The 16,048-nt window shown below is 44.3% G+C and overlaps 2 protein-coding genes across 4 annotated transcripts; one reads left to right on the top strand and one right to left on the bottom strand.

Annotated features, from left to right (window-relative positions):
• Nucleotides 1–108: 108 nt before the first annotated feature.
• On the top strand, nucleotides 109–2,174 carry LOC139550406 (ubiquitin-like protein NEDD8). The gene is made up of 4 exons (XM_071361286.1): nucleotides 109–286; nucleotides 1,439–1,486; nucleotides 1,641–1,723; nucleotides 1,829–2,174. Exons 1-4 carry the CDS (start codon nucleotides 269–271, stop codon nucleotides 1,944–1,946), a joined length of 267 nt encoding a protein of 88 aa, XP_071217387.1. The 5' UTR covers nucleotides 109–268; the 3' UTR covers nucleotides 1,947–2,174.
• A 107-nt stretch (nucleotides 2,175–2,281) lies between these two features.
• LOC139550403 (AP-1 complex subunit gamma-1-like) lies at nucleotides 2,282–15,382 on the bottom strand. Of its 3 annotated transcripts, XM_071361281.1 has the most exons (23): nucleotides 15,165–15,382; nucleotides 14,946–15,047; nucleotides 14,300–14,507; nucleotides 12,446–12,570; nucleotides 12,059–12,200; nucleotides 11,752–11,848; nucleotides 11,424–11,500; nucleotides 11,138–11,233; nucleotides 10,954–11,034; nucleotides 10,765–10,863; nucleotides 10,570–10,625; nucleotides 8,798–8,911; nucleotides 8,522–8,662; nucleotides 8,159–8,213; nucleotides 6,563–6,685; nucleotides 6,338–6,427; nucleotides 6,101–6,228; nucleotides 5,816–5,920; nucleotides 4,997–5,141; nucleotides 4,704–4,848; nucleotides 4,310–4,464; nucleotides 4,012–4,110; nucleotides 2,282–3,926 (listed from the first exon to the last, which is right to left on the bottom strand). In XM_071361281.1, the coding sequence occupies exons 3-23, from the start codon at nucleotides 14,498–14,500 to the stop codon at nucleotides 3,828–3,830; spliced, it is 2,373 nt and encodes a 790-aa protein (XP_071217382.1). In that variant the 5' UTR covers nucleotides 14,501–14,507; nucleotides 14,946–15,047; nucleotides 15,165–15,382; the 3' UTR covers nucleotides 2,282–3,827. The 3 variants fall into 3 exon arrangements, with proteins under 3 accessions (XP_071217382.1, XP_071217381.1, XP_071217383.1); XM_071361280.1 differs by lacking the exon at nucleotides 14,946–15,047; XM_071361282.1 differs by lacking the exon at nucleotides 14,946–15,047 and having other exon boundaries at nucleotides 14,440–14,507.
• Between the last annotated feature and the right edge of the window lie 666 nt (nucleotides 15,383–16,048).

The raw sequence follows: 16,048 nt of genomic DNA, 5'->3' as shown, positions 1-16,048 counted from the left end.
TTTCCTGGTCTGAAAACATCCTTGAATTTTTATGGGTTTTAAAAGTAAAAATTGTAATAGTCACATCTTTTCCCCATAAAGTAGTCTGCAAAGCGGAACCTATGTCTCACAAAACACGATGGACGGACGGAATAGTGACTTACACAGGAAATAAAGTTGAATCAAAAAGATTGAACAATCTGGTTTGCTCAATTTGACAGTACCACACTAAGTGTGGATTAGGTATTTTTTTACATCGATTTAAAGCGTATTTTATGCGACAGTCAAAATGCTGATCAAGGTTAAGGTAAGACCAGCCATTTAATTGGTGGCCAAGCCTGCTAGTTTACATACTGAATGATTATCTCATCACCGATCTAGCTATCTGCCGTAGCTAAATATATGAATAGATCTGAAAAGCGCTATATAGTGGGCATCGCAGCAGGCCATTGGCATTGAAATAGTCATCCCCGTATAGAATGCAGAGTTCGTCAACTATACTGAACCACAATATAAACGCCACAAGCAACAATTAAAGATTTTTCTGAGTTACATTTCATATAAGGACATCAGTCAATTGAATTAAATTCATTATGCCCCAATCTATGGATTTCACAGGACTGGGCAGGGGCGCAGCCATGGGTGGGACTGGGAGGGCAAGCCAATCAGAATGAGTTTGAGCTTTATTACAGACAGAAATACTCTTCAGTTTCATCAGCTGTCAGGGTGGCTGGTTTCAGAGGATCCCTCAGGTGAAGAAGCCGGATGTGGAGTCCCTGGGCTGGCGTGGTTACACGTGGTCTGCTGTTGTGAGGCCGGTTGGACGTACTGCCAAATTCTCTAAAATGACGTTGGAGGCAGCTTATGGTAGAGAAATTAACATTAAATTCTCTGGCAACAGCTTTTGTGGACTTTCCTGCAGTCAGCTTGACAATTGCACACTCCCTCAAAACTTGACACATTTGTGGCGTTGTGTTGTGACAAAACATTTTAGAGCAGCCTTTTATTGTCCCCAAGTGGATAGATTGTTTTGGCAAAGGAGAAATGCTCACTAACTGGGATTTAAACAAATTCGTGCAAAATAAGCTTTTTGTGCTCATGAAAATGTCTGCCATCTTTTATATCAGCTCATGAAACATGAGACCAACACTTTACATGTTGCATTTATATTTTTGTTCAGTATAACTAATGTACTGTAGGTAGCTAACTAACTATAGGCTAGCTAGGTGTTACTACCTAACTAAATTAAATTGTATGACCATTGTCCTGTTTGAGCTGCTTTGCTCACCCAGTCTACATCTTAATCCAGACAGGATACAAGGCCTCACTTAGTACAATAAACAGGTGCTGTAGAACCATAGCCAGTACCCACTAATTTAGGCCAATCCTTATAAGATGTTGCTGTGTAGTGCAATATGGTATTTTATGCTCTGAAATGATCAATTATTTTACTGTTTAGACTCTCACTGGCAAAGAAATAGAGATCGACATTGAGCCCACAGACAAGGTATGAAACATCTACATTACTCTGGAGGTTGATATTAATCTCATGGATTTCCTTTCTATGTGTAATATTTGGATTACTCATGTCAGCATACATTGTTTGGGAGTGACGTCCTAGTAAAGACATTTAGCTTATATGCTTTCTTGTACACATGAAGGTAGAGAGAATTAAAGAAAGAGTGGAGGAGAAAGAGGGTATTCCACCTCAACAACAAAGACTAATCTACAGTGGAAAACAGATGTAAGTGATCAACCCTTCCAACACAATCTTGTCATGAAACATCAGCTCCATTTAATCAAGTGGTTGCATTACATCTTGGATGTTTTATCTGCTCCCATCCCTCAGGAATGATGAGAAGACTGCTGCAGACTACAAGATCCAGGGAGGCTCAGTTCTGCATCTGGTCCTGGCGCTAAGAGGAGGGCTAGTCTGCCACTGTAACAGAATACAACTCATCGTCTAGTGGGCAGTGGGGCCGGCCTTGTGCCAACCCACAACTTTCTGTCATTGTCACTCACACCATGTTGCAACACAAAGCAGCAAATTGCCACAATGGTGTGGCACTAAAATTCTTAGGCCTCCTGGGCCTCAGCAAACAAAGGACTTTCTGCTGTAATTCTTCTGTGTAGATTGTTTTTGCAACCACCTCTTGCTTTAAGTATTTTGCTTGTGATTAAAAAGGTAAAGTTGACTATTTTTGTTTTGAAGTACATGGCTGCTATTGTATGAGTGTGTGACTTAGCAGTGCATTGTAAAACTACTTTCCATATAAAGGCAGTTATAGGAATTCTAAACACATTAAGGTTTGATAACCTTTAATTAGAAATGACACAACATGGGAGTCGAAGGCAATGCACACAACAAACCGAATTCTCTTTCCGTCTCCATTTCTCCCTCTGGTTCCTTTGAGGGTAGTGGTCTAAAGGGTGGATGTTTTGCTTATTTGCACTGAATCGCATTAAAGCATACCGTTATTAATATCCACAAACCAATTTTCTATCAATGCAAGTTACTTACAAACAATTGGCAGCTGGTAATAAGGCCCAGATGTTCGGAATATTACAAAATTAATTTATTACTACTTTTGTAACCTTGTGGAGGCACTTCTCCTATTTGCATCAGCACATGTATATAAATTATTTGGTATTGCAACAAGATTTGCAATCTCATACAACCCAAGACTACCTAGTGTTAAGAACATAAGTCACCTGTTGTGCCTTTTTTTTTTTTTTTTGCTGAAAGAGGTTGGGTAGTGTATGCAGGGCAGGGCAGGGGTCAGGGCCAGTCTTTCCCCTAGATTTACTTTCCCTGGACATAAAAAAAAACTCTGTAAGCTAAAGCTATGGCAGGGGAAACACTGGTTAGGACTGGCACTGGTGCTTCAAAGATACAGCGATATGGGGGAGTTATATCATTCACAGATAACACGGCAACTCTCACCTCAAGGTCAATATACACATACACCATAATACCTCAGCTCCAAAACGGGGTTCTGAGTGACAGGCACAAGGGAAGAGAGAAGCAGATGGTAAAGAGAGGTAGGGAGAAAAGCACACCAACGGAAGGCATGTAAGTATAGATAAGGCGTAGTGTTAATGGATGCTGATCACGTGGCTCAGATAGACTACAGAGAACTGTAACAGTGAGCCACACTAGTAAGTAGATCAGTGGTCCTGGAGAGAAAGAAAAGTTGTCAAGCTTTTAACTAGTTTACAAGGTTGCACGAGCCAAGACTTCCAGCTACTCAATTAAAATGTATCCCAACAGACCCCTTTCATGTGGACAGTCATGATTGCAGTTCTCAGGATTTATTGATCTTCTGATTGGACGAGTACCACTGGCTCAGGCAGACAGCTGCATATTACTGTTACTGATTGATGTGACACAGATGACCTGCAACTCTGGAAATACACAGCGAAGCTAGTACCATGTGCAGTAGTGTCATTAATACCGCTAGTTAACCTATGCTATGGGAAATGTAATACCAGTAGTCCGAACAGGAGCTGAAAAGGTAGAATGGTGACAATGGCTTTTAGGGTGACAGAGTCTCTTGAGAGTTCATCTACATGAATCCTTGTCAAACTGTAGGGGGACAATTTCCACAGTTCACGAGGGTCAGCCATTTAGAAAAATAACAGAATTAAGAGTAATTTGAAAACTGGATTAACAGAACATCAGGTTGTAGTGTGGAATAGTTGATTGACAGAGGATCCCCTCTATATGATTTACAGGCAGTTGTTAGGTAGACTGGGTCCCCAGTCCTGGGCCTGGTCAGCTGTCGATCCTTCCACGTACATTGTCTGATGTGTGTCAGTGTTGATGGACAGGTTGATTGCAGCGGTCATTACCAGGCAGTGCTTGGGAAGGAGTCGATCTGCACCGTGTCCTGGCAGACAGAGCTCTGGCTGGTGTAGCACACACGCACCCTAATCTTCAGACTCACCTGGGGGGGAAGGAAGTTCATTTTTAGTCCATTGTGGGTGTGCGCATGCGTGTGGTGACCATGAACTGACTGAATGAAGACCCACCTTGTTTGGGTTGTTGAGGAGCACAGTCTGGGTCACCTGACCTAAGCCATGCGCAGGGATGACGTCACCACTCGGAGCCTTCATCTGTAACTGGACGCTCTGAAGGTGGATGGGAGTGCGAGATAAAGGTCATGTATAGCCTATAACTAGCACCCAGAGTTTTACAAAGGTCACAAACAGCCTATAACCCAGAGTTCTTCCTGGTCAGTTACATGGTCTAGAGGACCCTACTCAAGACGTAAAAGCTTGGAACACCAAATACAAAGGTACTCCGACACAAAGAGATGGGGAAGCAGACCTTGGGTACTGCTGCTTGCAGGGTGAGGCCAGTGATGTCCCCGTCAGTGGAGTTGGTGGCAGTGAGGGTAACGGTCATCCCTGTGTCCGTCTGTCTGTCAGTCTGTAGTTTCAGCGTCACACCGTTCTTCTCATACACTGTAACACTAGGTGGTGCTATGGAAACACAAAGAAAAAAATCTGTCACTGGGAATCATGGAATTCAACACCAAAAACAGATGATCATTAAATACATTATGAAGATGTACTGTATATTTTGTATAAAGCTACAGATGTGTTCATTCCCAAACAGTTGATATTTGACTCCATCTCGCCCTCCAACCAACTCTTTGCGACCCCCTGCTCTGCCCATCGCCCTCTTTTTCTCTCCCTCTCTCAGCTGTTGTGTGTCTCACCAGGTGTTACATCCAGGCCTCCCAGCAGGTCCAGTAGGTCTCCCCCAGCCGTGCTGCTAGCTGGGCCGGGTGCTGTGCTGGACAGGGACGGGCTGGGCTGGAAAGGCTCTCCAGAACCACCCAGCAGGTCCAACAGATCACACACCTTGACAAGGGAAAGCGAGGGTAAAGATTACACATTATGTAATATTCAAGAAGTTTAGCTTGAGAAAGTACACACACAGTATACAATAGTTCTATATATCCAGATAGCTGAAATACCAAAGTTTATTGCAGTCATTTTCATCACTTACCTGATTAGAAGGTTCCTGGGGAAATACTATTTCCTGTGTCAGTTTGGTTGGCTCCAACTCTTTGATAGTCCCCCCTGCTGATTCTCCATTGGTATGTCCCGGGGAGCTTTTGTCAATCACCGGCATTCTCTCCAGCACCGCAGCCCTGTGAGCACAGAGAGCTCTCTTAGCAGTGTACTGGGGTGGGATATAGTAGCTACCATGATGCAAAGCCCCACTCACTGGCAATGTACCCATACATAAAATATAATAGTGGAAATCAAAAACAAATTGTATTAGTCACATGCGCCGAATACAACAGGTGTAGCCCTTACAGTGAAATGCTTACTTATGAGCCCCTAACCAACAATGCAGTTAAAAAAAATACAGATAAGAATAAGAAATAAAAGTAACAAGTAATTCAAGAGCAGCAGTAAAATAAAAATAGCGATACTATATACAGGGGGGTGCCGGTAGAGTCAATGTGCGGTGGCACTGGTTAGTTGAGGTAATATGTACATGTAGGTAGAGTTTAAAGTGACTATGCATAGATGATAACAACAGACAGTAGCAGTGGTGTAAGAGAAGGGGGGTGGGGTAATGCAAGTAGCCATCTGATTAGGTGTTCAGGAGTCTTATGGCTTGGGAGTAGAAGCTGTTTAAAAGCCTCTTGGACCTAGACTTGGCACTCCGGTACCGCTTGCCCGTGCAGTAGCAGAGAGAACAGTCTGACTAGGGTGGCTGGAGTCTGACAATTTTTAGGGCCTTCCTCTGACACCACTATATGCATGTATGATTGGCTAACATTGCAAATAGTATTATGTATATTATTGGTTGTACCTCATGTGGTCGTATTTCTTGAAGAGAGCGTTATATTCCACTGCTCTCTGCTGGAGTTCCACGTCGATACAGCTGCCATAGATGCTGACGATGCTCCTAATGCGACTGCCAGAGAGGGACAGGGGAGAGAAAAACAGGCGGAAGCAAAAGCTATTTTAGTATTCGCTGTATCAGCAATGTAGAGAGTCAAGGCCCAAGACCCCACACAGTGGGCAAAAAACTGACACAGCAGTTTTCAGTTATTGCTGTATAGTAGTTCTAGCAGTGTGAGATACTGATGCTTACTCCACGTTATGTGTTATGCGTGTGCTGAGTTTCATGGTTGCTGTGAGAGCGAAGCCCCTGGTTGCTGGCGACGACATATGTGACTGTAGAACCGTTTCCAAGGCGTCCAGGACATCATCCTCTGTCACCTAAGGGCAGGACAGAAAACAGGAACTACTGCCTCAGTTTAATGACAATTACTACTGTATTGTCAATTGGTATTAATCATGATTGTGTTACAACAACCAAAGCATGTACCTGAACAGGTTCTGTCTCCTCACACTCTCCTCTCAGAAGCAGGTCTCCATACTCCCCAATACACCAGCACGCAACCTGTACCAGGGATTGCTGCACACACACAAACGTTGCACAGTTCCACAGCTGATAATCCGAGTATAACCAGGGCCTTGAGGTTTTCCTGACTGATAACACACACATTCCTTCAGAGCATGGCACACAAACACATTCATACTAAAGCCATACCACTGAGATGTCTGTAATCAGGGCTCTGTACAGCTTGTGGACCGTGTAGCAGTGAAGTTCTGTTGCGGTGGTGATGAGCTGGATCAGGTTGGGCACCGTCTCATCCCGCACATCACCCCCTGCCTGAAAGAGACAGTTCTTAGTTTGACTGAGCTTCAAGTTCCTTAGTGTCCACATCAACAACAAACTAGAATGGTCCAAACACACCAAGACAGTCGTGAAGAGTGCACGACAAAGCCTATTCCCCCTCAGGAAACTAAAAAGATTTGGCATGGGTCCGGAGATCCTCAAAAGGTTCTACAGCTGCAACCTGACCGTTTTGCATCACTGCCTGGTACAGCAATTGCTCGGCCTCCGACCACAAGGCACTTCAGAGGGTAGTGCGTACGGCCCAGTACATCACTAGGGCAAAGCTGCCTGCCATCCAGGACCTCTACACCAGGCGGTGTCAGAGGAAGGCCCTAAAAATTGTCAAAGACCCCAGCCATAGACTGTTCTCTCTACTACCGCATGGCAGCGGTACCGGAGTGCCAAGTCTAGGACAAAAAAAGGCTTCTCAACAGTTTTTTACCCCCAAGCCATAAGACTCCTGAACAGGTAACCAAATTACCCGGACTATCTGCATTGTGCTCCCCCCCCCCCCCCTGAATGTGACTGCTGCAGTACAGAGATAAATTCTATAATTTATGCTGCTGATCTTGCTTTTCACGAGAGTGGAGTCTGAAGCGTGTAGCTTGTTGTTGTCGACAAATCATAAGTCATCAAAGCGCCAATAGGCTTCAGTCATAAAGCCTCCGTGTGTGGCAACAGTTCAGAGATATCTAATCAATGGAAGATGGAATTAAAATGACCGAGTGAAAAGTTAAAGGAGGATAGGCTACAATGACCAAGAGCCAACAGGTAGGCTACTACTTAATATTATTGTTATTTGTAGCCAACTGTAGGGCGAGAAAGCACACAAAGAATCAATTAGTCTATCTAACTTGCTTAACTAGCTTCTCCTGGTTTGAGGCAGTCAAGACAGGCACGACGTTGCGGTCTATCCCTCCCTTCACTTGGTTGGTTGCCGTCTCATCTCTTCCCAACTCCTCCTCCCAGTGTCACTGGCTCACACTCACAGAGTACACACGTAACTCAGCCCCTGCTAGAGCAGCAGCACCTCTCTCTCCCTCCCTCCACTCCCTTTATCAGCTCTGGTTAATAAAGTAGCTTAAAAATTGACTTTTCTGCTGCTTCACTCACTCGCATCAGGTCTGGATCTGACCAAGTCTATAACGGAACAGGTCTAGTTGTCCTCAGGTCCGTTCAGAATGGGTTTCTATATTTTAAAATTGTATTTTGGGGGAAAGCCCCATGTACATTTCAGAACGGGTCCTTTCTGGATCCGTGAAGAACTCCACTGTCTAGACTAAAGTCAAACAGTGGCAATGTGGGGCGGCCTGGTTTCCACCCAGACGTCTTGAGGTATAGGCTAATGGGGTGAGACCAGTGAGACACATCACGGGGGTATTTTTACAATAGCTATTCATAGTTAAAAACAAGTTGTAGAGGCTCTGAACCCAGGTGATTGTGGTGCAGCATAGTGTCATTATTTACCGTGGTGAGGACATGCAGGATGGTGTCAATGTGCCAGCGCTGAGAGGGAGCATACCTGACAGAGACAAAGACTTAGTGGTCAGTGGTGCAGCTCAGACACAAATATAGACAGTCACAGAGACTGACACACAGGGAGGGCAGGCTCCTGGCTAGGCCTGTGTGTTTTGTGATGGAACAGCCAGATAGCTGTGAGATATACAGACACTGAGAGCAAGACAGTAACACGTCAATCAAAGAGACAGGGAAACATTCATATAGACAAAGACACAAAATGAGACATCCCAGCACACACAGACCACAAAGAGAGACTTTGTGGCATAGAGATTATTAAAGCCCATAGCCAGGCGAGGTCCAGCTCAGTACCTTTCTGCAGCGTTGAAGATGCCCGAGGTGGTGTGTGCTCGGAGCTCTGGAGGACAGCTGGAGAGGAAGAGGAGAAGCTCCTTCATCAGAGAGCGGATGTTGACAGCTGACACCAGGGCCAGCGAAAGCTCCAATGCCCGGCTGAGGGATAAACATAAATAATAGAACTATATACTGTTTGCTGTTCTCTACATTACCACACCTCCTGTCATCGTAGCTCATGTATAGGCAGCACATGGCCAGCTGGTAAGACAAGTTCAGAAATCACAACATTACCGTTTGACAGAAGCATCCTGGTCCTTCAGGCAGTCCACTATGGTCCCCCTGTGACGCTGCACTGCATTGTGGTCCGTCTGAACAATTTTCTGAAGGGAAGTCATGGAGATATACCTGTGCATGAATAAAAAGAAAGGCATTCAGACAAGTTATATTTGTGCATTATATTTGTGTGAGGGCTGTGAATTGATCAACACAATTGGTGCATGGATACATTTCACAGAAAATATACTCTGCCCAACCAAGCAACATGCTTGTGATTCTTGTCTACAAGTATCATTTCCAAGATCTCCCATCTCATATATCTTATACAAAAAAAAGTGCTGTGTGCTTTCTTCACTGGTGTTAAGCATGGCTGCTCTCCTCCAAGTTCAAGGTCTTTGAATTTTCTTTTAAATATCTACACTACATGACCAAAAGTATGTGAACACATGCTCGTCGAAAACCAAAATCATGGGCATTAATATGGAATTGGTCCCCCTTTGCTGCTTTAACAGCCTCCACTCTTCTGGGAAGGCTTTCCACTAGATGTTGAAACATTGCTGAGGGGATTTGCTTCCATTCAGCCACAAGAGCATTAGTGAGGTCGGGCACGGATGTTGTGCGATTAGGCATGGCTCGCAGTCGGCGTTCCAATTCATCCCAAAGGTGTTAGATAGTTGAAGTTAGGGCTTTGTTTTGAGCTAGTAAAGTTCTTCCACACCGATCTCAAACCATTTCTGTATTAACCTCACTTTGTGCACAGGGGCACTGTCATGCTGAAACAGGAAAGGGCCTTCCCCAAACTGTTGCCACAAAGTTGGAAGCACAGAATTGTCTAGAATGTCATTGTAGAGTTAAGATTTCCCTTCACTGGAACTAAGGGGCCCAAACCATGAACAACAGCCCCAGACCATTATTGTGTGCGGCTGCTCGGCCAAGGAAACCCATTTCATGAAGCTCCCGAAGTAACAGAGGCAGTTAAAAAAAAAAAACGGTAGTGAGTGTTGCAACCGAGGATAGACAATTTTTACATGCTAGGCACTTCAGCACTCTGCGGTCCCATTCTATGAGCTTGTGTGGCCTACCACTTCCCGGCTGAACCATTGTTGCTCCTAGATGTTTCCACTTCACAATAACAGCACTTAGTTGACTGGGGCAGCTCTAGCAGGGCAGAAATTTGACTTACTGACTTGTTGGAAAGGTGGCATTCTATGACAGTGCCACATTGAGTCACTGAGCTTTTCAGTAAGGCCATTCTACTACCAGTGTTTGTCTATGGAGATTGCATGGCGGTGTGCTCGATTTTATACACCTGTCAGCAATGGGTGTTGCTGAAATAGCCACATTTGAATGGGTGTCCACATAGTTTTGTATATATAGTGCATCTGGTGAAACGATATGACAGAATGATCCCATCTAAGTGTAGCAGCTCTCCAGCAGCCGTCACACTGTCACAGGGATGGGAGCTTAAGCCTAGGACCAGACAAGAATAGCCTGCTGGACCAGACAGACCCTACTGGGACAATCCCAACAGGAAGTATGCCTCAGAACAGACAGATAAAAGGAAACTTGATATGTGAACGTGAGCCCACGACGTACAGAGAACCCTGTCTGTCATTCTAAGGGCTCTAGCTAAATAATCCCACAAATAAACATTACTGACCGTGTTAAGCATGATCAGAATCCAGATGTTTGTCTGCCTCAGGCAACAATAATCTTCTAGGCAACGGGCTAGAAACCATGAAAAAGGACCAGATGAGATCAAAGGAAGAGAGAGAGGGAAGACTAACCGGATGTTCCTATCATTGTTCAGAAGAAATCTCCCCAGGATGTTCACAGCCAAGACCTGTCACACACAAAACATCTTAGATACGTTATGCAGAAATGTAAGCTACATTAGCCTCCATCACTTGTAGCACTTCCAATAGATGTAAATATACACAAACGAGAAATGTCTTGATGACGCTATCATACATGACACTTACCCTCAAGCCACTTTCTGATTTGATGTCCATGACAGTGAGAACCGTTTCATACAAAACAGCACTGCCTGCGGTCTTGCTGCTGTCTGTGTTCGTAGCCACCTGAAGGTCAATAATACATAAGCTGTGATTAAAATCTAAATAGTTCATACAATAACCCTGCATGGCTATTTACTGATGAAAATACTGTACCTGGGCCAGCAGGTCATTCATGGCATCACTGGCTGTGTCATTATTGCGCCCCAGGATCCTCAGCAACCTAAGAATGCGCACCTAATGATGGAGGAAGGAGGAGGAAGAGAGAGAGAAACATGTAGATTCAGTCACAATATGCTTGTTTTTACCCCCACTCCAATTCACTATTCAAAACACTGACCTGCAGGAATGGGTCACTGATCCCAGCAACATTGTGTTCTGGAGAGTAACCCGACATCACCAGGCCTTTCATCATCAGGACCAGCTCCGGCACCGCCTGGACCAAACACACACAGAGCAGGAGTCAGGCTCACAGACCATCATCTAGGGTTGTGGGAGAATGTGTTCTGTTTTTGTAATTAGATGTTACAGTGTAAAACCAAAGATATACATTTGACTGAAGTGTAATGTCTCATGTTGAGTGGATGTACTGGAATGGAGTAGGATGAGGTGGGTGTGTGTCTTACCTTACGAAACTGCTCTAGAGTGTCTGGGTTGCGCTCACACAGCTCAGTGATCAGAACCACAGCTCCATGTAACACCCCTGCAATCGGACCAAACCATTAGGACAGGGAAATATTTGCCACACTGACACCATTTACTATAACATGCTTAATAACAGCTCACAGTCAAAATGTAAGACTACGTAGTGTCCTCAAATGTAAGACTGAAATGGTAGAGACGGACAGCCTGGTACAGAGGAGCAGACAGTGAACAGCTGTTTGATTTATTTATTTTAACAGATCGCTGGTAATAAAAATATATTTTTTAAATGGTTAGATGAAAGTGACTCACCGTGGTTCTTTTCAGAGAGGAGGGATCGAGCTGCAGGGGTGAACAGTTCCCCTAGCTCTGGTACTTTTCTCACCATGTGTACTGCACAAAGAGCTGCCTGAAATGTCAATGTCATCACGATCAGCTTCATAACTAAAATAAACTTCAACATCAGTGCACATGATTGTTTACGTCAGTCTGTTGCAATGCAGTGTTTGACAGTAGTGATCAAGATGGATAGGGAGGGTTGTGTTTCTGCATTACCAAGCTCAGCCATGATGGAAGGAGTGGCGGTGTGTGTGTGTGTGTGGCTACAGACGGTGCTCACCTTCTTCTTGATGTAGGAGTTCGAGGCTCTGAGGAGGCGGTCGATCTCTGGGGCCAGGTCTCGACACATCTCAGCCGAGCCCATACAGGCCAGAGTACACAGAGCCAGAGACTGGACATACTGACTGCTGTGGGACAGGTCACTGAAACACACAGAGAGAGAGAGAGAGAGAAGGGGTTTCATGACCATTTCTCAATTACTTTCTCCTCAAGTAGAGGCTACTAGACCACTAGTTCAATGTTTATGTAACTAATGACTACATTGATCGTACACAGACTAGACATGATTATGGAACTGTAGACAGATCCAGTTCCATCCTGATTAGCAGAGTTTCGTCTGTCTTATATGTCCCCTTTTATAGAGCATTTCAGATAAAATTGTCCTTACTTCTTGATGGAGTTAGTGATGAGCAGGCTGGCATCCTGTTTCTCGTCTAGAAGCATCATGGCACCCAGGTACCCAACACGTTTCTCATTGTACCGAGGGCTTGCAATCAGACGCACACACTCCATCTGAGACCAGATGGGGGGAGGGGGGGTTGTTAGGATACAAAAAGAGCAAATGTACCAACTCTACAGAGTCATCCCCTGACATCTTATGTACACTGAACAAAAATATAAATGCAACATGTAAAGTGTTTGTCCCATGTTTCATGAGCTGAAATAAAAGAGCCAAGACATTTTCCATATGCACAAAAAGCTTATTTCTTTCAAAATTGGTGCATAAATTTGGCTACATCCTTGTTAGTGAGCATTTCTCCTTTGCCAAGATAATCCATCCACCTGACAGGTGTGGCATATCAAGAAGCTGCCTAAACAGCATGTTCATTACATAGGTGCACCTTGTGCTGGGGACAATAAAAGGCCACTCTAAAATTTGCAGTTATCACACAATATAATGCCACAGATGTCTGAAGTATAGAAGGAGCCTGCAATTGGCATGCTGACTGCAGGAATGTCCACCAGACCTGTTGCCAGAGAATTTAATGTTAATTTCTCTACCATAAGTTGCCTCCAACATCGTTTTAGAGAATTTGGCAGTACGTCCAACCGGCCTCACAACCGCAGACCACGTGTAACCATGCCAGCCCAGGACCTACACATCTGGCGTCTTCACCTGCGAGATCGTCTGAGACCAGCCACCTGGACTGCTGATGAAACTGACTGTGGGTTTGCATAACCAAATAAATTCTGCACAAACTATCATAAACCGTCTCTGGGAAGCTCATCTGTGTGCTCGTAGTTCTCACCAGGGTCTTGATCCGTCTGCAGCTCGGTATCGTAACCGATTTCAGTGGGAAAATGCTCACCTTCGATGGCCACTGGCACGCTGGAGAAATGTGCTCTTCACAGATCAATCCCGGTTTCAACTGTCGCGGGCAGATGGCAGACAGCGTGTATGGCGTTGTGTGGGTAAGCAGTTTGCTGATGTCAACGTTGTGAACAGAGTGCCCCATGGAGGTGGTGGGTTATGGTATGGGCAGGCATAAGCTAGAGACAACGAACACAATTGCATTTTATCTATGGCATCCGGAGGCCCATTGTCTTGCCATTCATCAGCCGCCATCAACTCATGTCTTGCCATTCATCAGCCGCCATCAACTCATGTTTCAGCATTATAATGCACATCCCCCATGTCGCAAGGATCTGTACACAATTCCTGGAAGCTGAAAATGTCCCACTTCTTCCATGGCCTGCATACTCACCAGACATGCCACCAATTGAGTATGTTTGGGATGCTCTGTATCGACTTGTACGACAGCGTGTTCCAGTTCCCGCCAATATCCATCAACTTCGCACAGCCATTGAAGAGGAGTGGTACAACATTCCACTGGCCACAATCAACAACCTGATCAACTCTATGTGAAGGAGATGTGCCGTGCTGCATGAGGTAAATGGTGATCACATCGGATAGTGACTGGTTTTCTAATCCACGCCCTTACTTTTTTATTTATTTTTTAAAAGGTATCTGTACCAACAGTTGCATAGCTGTATTCCCAGTCATGTGAAATTCATAGATCAGTGCCAAATGAAATTATTTAAATTGACTGATTTCCTTAAATGATCTGTAACGCAGTAAAATCTTTGAAATTGTTGCATTTATATTTTTGTTCAGTGTAGCTACATTCTGTATATATTTTATGTTGCTTGTTGATTTCTCTTATCAACACTGAGATGATGTAATGAAAAGCGCTGTAGAAACGAAATAAACCTTTATCATCTTAAGAACACTGTTCACTACCTGACCAAAGTGGGCGGGGTAGCCCAGCATGTGCACATACAGCAGCTTTGCCAGGTTGTGAGAGCGGGTCCCATTGTCAGCCTGTCTGAACTGTGCCCGGATGGCAGCACACTCTCTTTGGATCACACCACGCTCCTCACCCTGTGTACGGGCTCCTCTGATCACCCTGATCATCTCCTGCAGACGCACCGAAGGAGACATGGCTCTGCTGTTTGAGTGAGTGAGAGAGAGTTCAGGATGAGCTCCAACAACATCAACAAAGGTTCTTATTACCTGCCTGGTTCACTGACACGTAAGGCAAATGACAGATTTACAAGAAGACAGTAATCTGTATCGGTCCAAGCAGGACTAATAACACGTTCATGAGCGCCTGTAAAAGCACTCGCATTTCCTGTACAGTCATGAAGAACAACAATATTACTTCCGAGGTGCAAGTGGGGTTAATGATACACCTGAGAAGGTCTCTAATTCGTTTTTAAATAGAGCAGCCGTTCAGTCATTATTTACAGTGAAAAGTAAAATACGAAACGACCATGATGTACAACTAAACAACAAGCTTTACGCGATACAGGCAGCCGTGAAATATAAAAGTGACGTCAATTTTATCTTGATACAGTCAATGTAGTTAGCTATCAAATTCACTCACCTAACTACCACTCCTAGCCACACACAACACACGATGTTTTTATGCTGTGATGGCAAGCGAGGAACCACAGCTCTTGCATAGAAATTCAGTTCGTTAGGCGATCTAGTTTTAGAACATATTTAATAGAGATGTCAACCATGCATTTATTTAGCCAGCTAGCTAACGTTAATGCTCGAGGATAACCTCCGATTACATGGGAGCTTGATGCTTGTCTCTTACCTTCAGAAAGTGAAAACGCCCCTATAAAAATACCAATCCGGTTTCTTTGCTCAATAAACGGAGATGTCAACATTCATTAAACTCTTGCCTCACAAATTAATGAGCAACTAAAACTACTCGGCGGCTTATATTGGCTGGACGCCTAATGTACGACAGTACCTAAACCCATAAACTTAATCTGAAAAACATAATGGCAGCATCACTTCCGAAATCGGATCTCTGACAAGCCTTGAACTCCGCCCCTTAAGAAAACTGAAAGCTAGAGACAAATTATTTATATACACACTAGATGATTTGTAGGGGGCGCTGTGTTGAAGCCTCTTGCCTCCATCTTGGCACTCCCTCGACGGTGGAAAAAAAATAGGTATAGAAATTAATGCCTACATTCATTTTTGCCACATTCGTTCTATTACAGACACCTTAATGCATAATGTTAGTGTCCCATTATAACAAAAACATACTTAAATACATGTCATTTTGTCCTTGAAACATTTAATTTAAATACAGTACAATTCCATTCATTCCTATGGAGGACTGCGCCTACTTGGGGGTTGCCAATATGGCTGACCAGTGGCTTCAAAGCCTCTCAATGGCCAATACATAGCATTTCGTCCAGGGTTTATATACAACTTTGCTAGATTTTGTCCTTGAAACATTTAATTTAAATACAGTACAATTCCATTCATTCCTATGGAGGACTGCGCCTACTTGGGGGTTGCCAATATGGCTGACCAGTGGCTTCAAAGCCTCTCAATGGCCAATACATAGCATTTCGTCCAGGGTTTATATACAACTTTGCTAGGAACACTGTCTGTTCCTAGGCCTAGACTGTAGGCTACGTGGAGGTCGGTGTCCTTGACAACAGAGGTGTATTAATTAGTCGG

This window comes from Salvelinus alpinus, chromosome 23 (genome assembly GCF_045679555.1).
Source record: "Salvelinus alpinus chromosome 23, SLU_Salpinus.1, whole genome shotgun sequence".
NCBI classification, from domain to species: Eukaryota; Metazoa; Chordata; class Actinopteri; order Salmoniformes; family Salmonidae; genus Salvelinus; species Salvelinus alpinus.
This window is presented reverse-complemented; position numbering and strand designations above follow the sequence as displayed.